At 29.3% G+C, this 8,875-nt stretch overlaps 2 protein-coding genes across 2 annotated transcripts; one reads left to right on the plus strand and one right to left on the minus strand.

Annotated features, from left to right (window-relative positions):
* The first annotated feature begins 445 nt into the window (after positions 1 to 445).
* LOC126891144 (uncharacterized) lies at positions 446 to 3,704 on the plus strand. The gene is made up of 3 exons (XM_050660326.1): positions 446 to 1,125; positions 2,996 to 3,213; positions 3,701 to 3,704. Exons 1-3 carry the CDS (start codon positions 628 to 630, stop codon positions 3,702 to 3,704), a joined length of 720 nt encoding a protein of 239 aa, XP_050516283.1. The 5' UTR covers positions 446 to 627.
* On the minus strand, positions 3,648 to 5,560 carry LOC126892251 (putative nuclease HARBI1). Its single transcript, XM_050661745.1, has 3 exons — positions 5,121 to 5,560; positions 4,661 to 4,858; positions 3,648 to 4,110 (listed from the first exon to the last, which is right to left on the minus strand). The coding sequence occupies exons 1-3, from the start codon at positions 5,386 to 5,388 to the stop codon at positions 3,710 to 3,712; spliced, it is 867 nt and encodes a 288-aa protein (XP_050517702.1). The 5' UTR covers positions 5,389 to 5,560; the 3' UTR covers positions 3,648 to 3,709.
* Between the last annotated feature and the right edge of the window lie 3,315 nt (positions 5,561 to 8,875).

The following is an 8,875-nucleotide window of genomic DNA, read 5'->3' on the forward strand; positions in this document are numbered from 1 at the left end:
AAGAAGAATTGTAATTTGTTGCCAAAGCAATTTTAATGTTTTAATGTAAGATACATTTTTGTTTCATATTCTGGTTTATAACTTTTTCCCTAATACATGTTCAATTAATAGATGTAAATCAGTATAACATTATTTAAAACCATTGGAAACACAAAAAAGAAAACCACACCTATATACAGTCCAGATCCAGCCCAAGTTTATTCAGCAACAGTAGGACAACTAACTTTTTTCCAATTATTTTTTACTTTTTTATGAATTAATATAAATTGTTATGTGACACATGTAAAGTTAGGTACTCAAACAAAATTCGATGTAAATCCATTCAAATATAAAAAAGTTATTAATTACTGAAGTTTCGTAAAATGTTCAATTGCGTTTTTCTCGAAACTACATTATTTTACATATCCTGCTGACATCCTGGGAAACAAAATTATTAAGGGCCATTTGCACCGACTTACTCGTTAAGTGAACTTATCTAAGAAGAGCTTAAATTTTAAGGCTCCCTTAAAAATATATGCATTGCACCGTGTCAACTAAACTTCGGCTTAACTAAGCTGCAATGCAGTACGGCAACAATGCAAATTCTAGGACTATTTTGTTGGATGCAGTCATGGTGACAGTTTTTTAATGTCATTTGTCATTATTATTATTGTTTACAAGCTGATAATTGCTAATAATAAAGAAAAAAGTATATTTTTTAAAAGTAAAATGGAAAAATCATTAAAAAGATCCAGAGGCCCGAATTATAGCGAACGGGAGAAACAAGTTTTAATAAGCATAGTTTACAAATATAAAGATGTCATAGAAAATAAAAAAACAGATGGGGTAACAATTCTACAGAAAGAAAAGACCTGGAAAAAGATTGAAACAGAGTTTAATGCTAGTTCTCCTGGACTCATTAATAGGTCGGCAGATTCCTTAAAAAAATATTACGATAACAGAAAAAAAGAATTGAGAAAAGAAAAGGCACAGGAAAAAATTGAAGTGTACAGAACAGGTGGAGGTCCTTGTGCAAAGCCACCAAAAATGGAGTCCTCTGATGAGGTTTTGTTGTCGATGGTGAATGAAAAAACAGTATCTGGCATTTTAAATACATTTGATGGGGACAGTGAAGTTACAAATGAGGTAAATTGAGACTTTTTATTGCATTTGGAATTTATTTTGAATACTGAATTTTTGGTTTCAATAAACATGTTTTCAATTTTTTACAGGATATTGATCAAAAATGATGAAGTGGAACTCTCTTTTGAATTGGATGATGAAGAAGAAGATATGCAGGAAACTCCTGCAGCGGATACAACAGAGGTATGGCATTTACTTTTTTTATCCTCCATGTTCATATTATTTATCGCTATTGTAACATTTATTTACAGTTTGTATGGTTGAGTAATAAAAAAAAATAGTTTTATGCATTTAACAAATATCTTCTGATTCCGCAAGGTCAATCAAAATATATAAAAAAATTAAATTTTTGATGATTTGGATAAATTAAAAAATAATATTTAATTATCTCATTTTTCTGTTACATTGTGAAGTTCTTTGCTTGTTTAGATATTGTATGACAATATTTAAACAACCCAGAACTCACAACGAGAAGGTGGTTGCACTTCTAGCTCCACCCACAACCTTCTCTCCAACCAACCAATGAGTGTGTGTTTTTGAATTATTTACATATAGGTATGTACATTTCTTTTTGATCTGTTTGTATCCAGCTTTTAAACGTTTGTATTGTGATTTGGTGGTAGCATGGACTTTGATTTAAGTGTTGCCCTGATGAATCCATCTCTTGATTGGGACCCACATACATTAGACGATGCAACCAATGTGAACAACTTTCCACACAGTTCGACAGCTTGTGGGTGGCATGGATAGTTTTGTACATTCCAGTCTGACATGATGTAATGGAGGAACTTATATCTTCATTTGAAACTCTGCGAAGAACTGGTGGATAAGATAGTTTTGCAAAATTCCAGTCTAGTCCTGTGCTTCCAAATTTAAAGTAGGAGGAATCAAATTTCTAATACTTTAGCCCTTGGCATTAGTCTTTCCGGCTTTTAACGCTCTCCTTAGCCCTAGCTCTCTAATGTGTTTCTTTTCTCCCTATTACTTGAAATTTTGAAGCACAGGACTAAACTAAAATAATAGACTGGAATGTTTCAAATGGAGATTTAAGTTATTGCATTACATCAGGCGACATGCCAGACTAGAATGTACAAAACTATCCCTGCCACACGCAAGCTGACGAGAAGTGCGTAGAGTTGGTCACGGAAGCATCGTCTAATGTATGTGGGTCCCAATCAAGAGATGTATTCATCAGGGCAACACTTAAACCAAGGTCCATGCTACCACATTTTACTATTAAATCACAATACAAAGTTGGCATTTAAAAGCTGGATACAAACAGATCAAAAAGAAATGTACATATATGTAAATAATGCAAAAAAACACACACTCATTGGTTAGTTGGAGAGAAGGGTGGGGATGGAGCTAGAAACTCCTCGTTGTGAGTTCTGGGTTGTTTAAATATTATCATACAATATCTAAACAAGTGAAGAGCTTCACATTGTAACAGAAAAATCAGATAACTAAATGTTTTTTAATTTATCAAAATCATCAAAAATTTCATTTTTTTATAGATTTTGATTGACCTTGTGGGATTGAAAGATATTCGTTAAATGGGTAAAACTATTTTTTTATTACTCAACCATGCAAACTCTAAATAAAATTTACTATAGCGATAAACAAAACGTACACGGAAGTTATATAAAAATTTTTGAAAAAAAGGCAAAATTTCATTTTTTTTATAATATTTAGGCCCGTTGCGGGATCGGAAGATAAAGTCCGATTTGAATAATTCTTTTTTTGTTTTTCTTGTAATTACCAATCGCAAATTTTCCGAACTATAGCGACACAGAATTATCAACTTGATTTTTTCACACCGGAGTATATTTTTCACAACCGAGTATACATACTAAATTTTAACTTTTGTTTCTAGAACTCTTCTCTTACAAAACATAAAGAATGGGAGAGTTATTCTCCAGCAGACTTGAAGAAAAGTCCCAACAGACTTTTATTGAACGATAACATCAGCAAACAATCTCAAGCAAAAAGAGGAAGACTTAATAATAGCAGTAGACGTCGTCCAGCAACTATTGTTAAAACATTAACTTCTTCAAATATTGCTGACAAGTATGATAAGTTGCTGGATCGAAGGTTAGCTCTTTCACTATTTGAAAAGATCCGATGTAAAAATCAAATTGAGTATGAAACAGAAGAGCATAGGTTACGAACACAAAATCTAAAATTAGAAATACTAATGAAGAAAGAACAATTAAAATCTAAAAATATTAACATAGATAATATAGATATAAATAAAATAATTTAATGAATTAAGATGTGTTGTTTTAAAAAAAAACTTTTTTGCTTTATAAATTTGTTTTCTTCAGTTATAAAAAAATATTGTTTAGTTTATAGATTTAGTATATCGATTTAGTTTAGTATATCGATTTATTTAAGTATATATATTTAGTTTATAGATTTCTTTAAAAAAATTCTTGTTTTTGTTACCAGTTTTATCCTGCAGTTTCTTTAAATATTTTTAGTGTTTTTTCCTGTGCAAATATTTTTATCAAAATAAATAAAAAAAATAAATATATAGTTTTATTTTAAAAATAAAATACATGAAAAATAACTATTTTAGGTAATAAATCTATTGTAGGTTCCTGAAATAATGCAAAATTTCTCTTTGGGTAATATTAATTCGATTATTATGTCTGTGGTCATTGTTTAGAGGCATATTTATGCTCTGTGTTTGTATTAAATAATTTATTTCCTGGAGGTTTAAATCGGCAGGAACTGCTGGTTCAGGTTCATTCATTGAACGGGCTATATTATGCAATACAGCTGTTGCAATAATAATAGCCACATCTGTTTCTAATTTTAATCTCATGCCATAAGCTAATATTGGGAATCTTCTTTTCCAAATACCAATAGTCCTTTCTATTATATTCCTTGTTCTTATTAAGGATTCATTATATAGTGATTCTGCTCTAGTATTTGGCTGATTTAATGGAGTCATAAAGTACTCTTGAAGTGGATATCCACTGTCTCCTGTAAAATTAAATAAGGATATAAATTGTATAGTTCAGTTTAAGACAAATTATGAAAAAGTTACAAAGTTAAAAATGTAGAAAGGATATATGATAATACAACTGAGGAGTTGAAGTAACAAATTAATTGAGTGCCCATTCTAAAAAATAAGATTTTTATTCATATAGGGCCAGTTCAGTTGTTTGTCAAATGTGGCGCTTAGCCTGTTTGCACGAAAAAATAATTATTTGTGCAACTTGTCATAACAACTAGAGTAAGTGTGCATATTTATTGCACTCAGCATGCTTGGAGAACTGGACTTCATCTCCAGCTCCACACATCGTGCAATAAAATATGCATTTTTGCTATAGTTACAAAAATAACTATTTTTCCGTGTAATGTTATAAATATACCTAACTTTTTTCCATGTGTTTATATTGCAACAGAAAAATCATATCCTGTTTAATTATGCAACTTATATTTAAATCACTTCTCCCTGTAAAATATTCTAAATAAAACTATTCTTTTTGAAAGCCCACTTTTAACAATGAGTAATTTTATTATAACTTACCAATTAGTATGCAGTTTCTAAATTCATTGGCAATGAAGCTGGCTTTGAGTCGTGAGTTGTTAAAGATAGTAGCATCATGGGTGGATCCTGGCCACCTTGCTACAACATTTTCAAATTTCATATCTGCATCACAGACCACTTGAACATTCAGAGAAAAAAATGATTTTCTGTTTCTAAACACTTCAGCATCATTTCCACCTGAAAATATAATTTTAATATCTCATCAAACGGAACAGTTTATACTTAGGGGTTTCTTAACACTGATTTGGAATTTAAATTAAAAAACAAATCTACAAAAATTTCATAATATTAAGTTTTTAAATGAGAAATTTGCTAACTTTTTCTTAAAAAACACCTAATATTATTTTCTTAAAATGTGTTCATAAACTATTTTTGAAATTTACTTGCAGAAAAAGGTCAATAACTTTAATTAATCATTTTATAGGTATTAGCATCTTACCAGGTGATTGTATCCTTATATGCGTTCCATCAACTGCCCCTATAATTCGTGGAAATCTAAACATCGAATAAAATTTTTCTTGGTGTGTCAGGATCTCTCTTTGAGTTGTAGGCATTTTAATAAATCTTGGATACAATGTTGCTAACTCCCTGGATACTCTTGCTATCGTTCTGCTGGCTGTAGCTACATCAATGTGCATAAATTGTACAACAGTTATCAGAAAACCTGAGCTAGCAAAATATCTCAGGCAAGTTAGCAACTGGTTCATTGGACTAAGGCTATTGTTCCTAAAAGTATTTTATTTGTATTGTTTTATCTAATAGATCAGTCAACGTTTTTTGTTAGTATTACGTGGGTTAAGACATAGGTAGGTAATTAATTTATTAATTTTTAGAATTAATGGGAATAATACTGCCATGTTAAGAATAGAAGTGGTATACATACATATTGACATATTGATTTTATCTTAACGTTATTTAACTTTATTAATTTTTATTTTTATTTTTTTTTTCCTATTTTTAAGTGTTACTAGTTTAATTTAATTTAAAATGTCTATAACTGCGTATTACCAAAATTGTAGGGGTCTGCGTACCAAGACAACAGAATTTATCCAAAATTTACATTCAGAGTCTTACGATTTTATTATATTAACAGAGACATGGTTAGCTAATGATATACAGGATGGAGAGTTATTTAATAAAAATTACGTTGTATACAGAAAGGACAGAAATTTAAAAATTACAGGTAAAACAAGAGGAGGCGGGGTTCTTATAGCAGTAAGTAGAAAATTTAGTTCTTCGGAAATTCAGGTAGACATTCCTCTAGAAACCTTATTTGTAAACGTTAAGGTGTTTGGAAATACTATTATATTAAACTCTACATATATTCCTCCAGCATCTAAATCAGTTGTGTACCACGAGTATGCTAATTTATTTGAACGATTAGATCAGTTTGTTGACAACAGTACATATATTTTATTGGCGGGTGATTATAATATACCACAAATAAATGGTATAAACTACCAGTTTAATGATCGAAATGAAGTAGAAAATATAATTCAAAATTTAATGTTGTCGTATAATTTAAAATCATATAATAATGTCGTAAACATTGATAATAGGACATTAGATTTGATCATGAGTAATTTTTGTATCAAAGTCGAAGAAAGCATATCACCATTAGTAAAAATAGATATAAGACATCCTTCATTGGAAATAGAATTTACTATGAAGAAAAGTAGTTTTAACAAATGTAATAATTTAGAAAGTAGATATAATTTTAAAAAAGCAAATTTTAAGCTTATTTATGAATTGTTAAGGGACTTTAATTGGGAATTATTAGGACAGTTTGAAAATGTTAATGATTATGTGTCGTATTTTTATCAAATATTATATAATATTCTAGATATAACGGTACCAAAATTTAATATAAAACCAAAAAACTGCAAAATATTTCCGCCTTGGTTTAATAGTGATATTATAAGTGATTTAAAAGTAAAAGAGTTTTATAGGCGCAGAAGGAATCAATCAGAAGATTTTCAGGTAAAATACAGTGAAAAAAGAAAGGAAATTAAATTAAAAATTAAAAATGCATACAATGCTTATCTTGGAAATATTCAGGTTAATATAAAACGAAGCCCGACACTTTTTTGGAATTTTGTAAAAAATAATAGGCAAACCAGCAATTCCGATGGTACTTTTCAGGTTGAGAATAGGGACGTATCAGATCCTAAAATTATAACAGGCGAGTTCACTGATTACTTTTCTTCGGTCTATGATAATGATTCCTCGTATAATAAAGATGTAATTACCGAAAAAATGCGTGAATTACCCCTACAATTTTTTGATAATATTCATTTTGAGACGATTAGCACTACTGATTTAGAAAAAGCGTTTTATAAATTGAAACCGAAAAGGTCTTCTGGCCCTGACAATATTCCTTGTTATATTTTTAAAGGATGCAGGGATTGTTTGATGTACCCATTGATGGTAATATTTAATAAATCATTAAGCTCCGGTGTTTATCCAAACGAATTTAAACAAACCAAGATTGCGCCAATATTTAAAAATGGTGATAAAAAATATGTCAAAAATTATAGACCAATTGCGGTCCTAAATTGTATAGCTAAAATTTTTGAATTTATTTTACATGATAAGTTGTACAACAGTTTTAAACATTTGATCTCAGCTGAACAACACGGCTTCTGTAAAAGGAGATCAGTTGAAACAAATCTCTTGACATTCGTTAATAAAGTAAGGGAGAATATAGACAATAAAATACAGGTAGATTGTATATATACAGACTTTGCAAAAGCTTTTGATAAAGTAAGTCACGACAGTTTATTATGTAAATTAAAGTACTATGGAATTAGTGAACACTTACTAAATTTTTTTATCTCGTATCTAAGATTACGAACTCAGGTAGTATCATATAAAAGTGAATTGTCACACATATTTTTAAGTGGATCAGGAGTTCCTCAGGGATCTAATTTGGGACCACTCCTTTTTTCAATATTTATAAACGATTTACCTTCACAAGTAACATCCGATTGCTTGTTATATGCAGACGACTTCAAACTATTTCGTAAAATTGAAAACATAAATGATTACTTAGAGCTTCAAAATGATATAGATAATATTTGTGAGTGGTCCTTACGGAATAAGTTGTTATTTAACTTATCAAAATGTAAAGTATTAACATTTAACACAAATAAAAACCCTTATCATTATATATATTTTATCCAAAATTCACAGTTAGAAAGAGTGACTTCTGTATGTGACCTCGGCATTTGTTTTCAAAATAATTTGAAATTTAATCAGCACATAAATAATATTGCTAAAAAATCGCACCAGTTACTAGGTTTTTTAAAGAGGACAACATATGCATTTACAAACACTGAAACAATACAATATTTATATTTTTCTCTAGTGCGTAGTAAACTTGAATTTGCTAATGTAATATGGAATCCTACACAGCTAAATTTAAACCGTTCTATAGAAGTAGTCCAAAACAAATTTTTAAAATATTTGTACTTTAAAAAACATAGAACCAATCCTGAATATGCTTCATATGATCCTATCAGAAAAGGATTTGGTATAATAAAACTTGAGTATAGAAGAATAGTTTTTGCCATTACGTTTCTTTTTAAAATATTGAATTATTTAATCGATAGCTCCTATCTTATGTCTCAAATAAACCTTTATGTAAAACCACCTAGTATACGCCCTCGTCAACAGACTTTTTTGGTAAATGATGATAGACCGATAACTCGACTATGTCATATACACAATGACATCTTTTTTTCTGTAAATATATTTGACACAAATCTACCAAAATTTAAGCGTGAAGTCAAAGGGATATACAATAATGATTAAATGTTGTCACATTAGTACCTCACTCTTAATATTATCATATACTTATGTTGAATATTTTATTTTAAGTTTATGTTAATATCTATATATACTTTCAAAAACAAAACATCAAAAACCAACCAAATATGTGGGTTAATACTTGCTGTCTTGGTGAGCTCCCAATGCACGGATAGGTATACGCAGGTTATTTCTGTTCTGGATATAAATGCACTTTTTTTTTCTTCTTTTTTTATTATTAAACGTTTTTTTTTTGGTTTTTTTAAATTTTTTATATGTATACGTTTACACCTCATAACATTTATAATATTTAAGTTCTTTACGTTTTTTTTCCTTTTTTGTCATTTTATTTCAATATAATCGTTGTAATAATGTATAAAAACATGT

The sequence above is a fragment of the Diabrotica virgifera genome, chromosome 9 (genome assembly GCF_917563875.1).
Source record: "Diabrotica virgifera virgifera chromosome 9, PGI_DIABVI_V3a".
NCBI classification, from domain to species: Eukaryota; Metazoa; Arthropoda; class Insecta; order Coleoptera; family Chrysomelidae; genus Diabrotica; species Diabrotica virgifera.

What these genes read in the sequence shown, in the direction of transcription:
- LOC126891144 (XM_050660326.1), top strand. Translation starts at nt 628, where the DNA reads ATGTCATTTGTCATTATTATTATTGTTTACAAGCTGATAATTGCTAAT. An exon ending in ACAGTGAAGTTACAAATGAG is followed by an intron (nt 1,126 to 2,995) that starts GTAAATTGAGAC and finishes TTTTGTTTCTAG; the next exon opens with AACTCTTCTCTTACAAAACA.
- LOC126892251 (XM_050661745.1), bottom strand. Translation starts at nt 5,388, where the DNA reads ATGAACCAGTTGCTAACTTGCCTGAGATATTTTGCTAGCTCAGGTTTT. An exon ending in TATAAGGATACAATCACCTG is followed by an intron (nt 4,859 to 5,120) that starts GTAAGATGCTAA and finishes TTATATTTTCAG; the next exon opens with GTGGAAATGATGCTGAAGTG. An exon ending in TAGAAACTGCATACTAATTG is followed by an intron (nt 4,111 to 4,660) that starts GTAAGTTATAAT and finishes TTAATTTTACAG; the next exon opens with GAGACAGTGGATATCCACTT.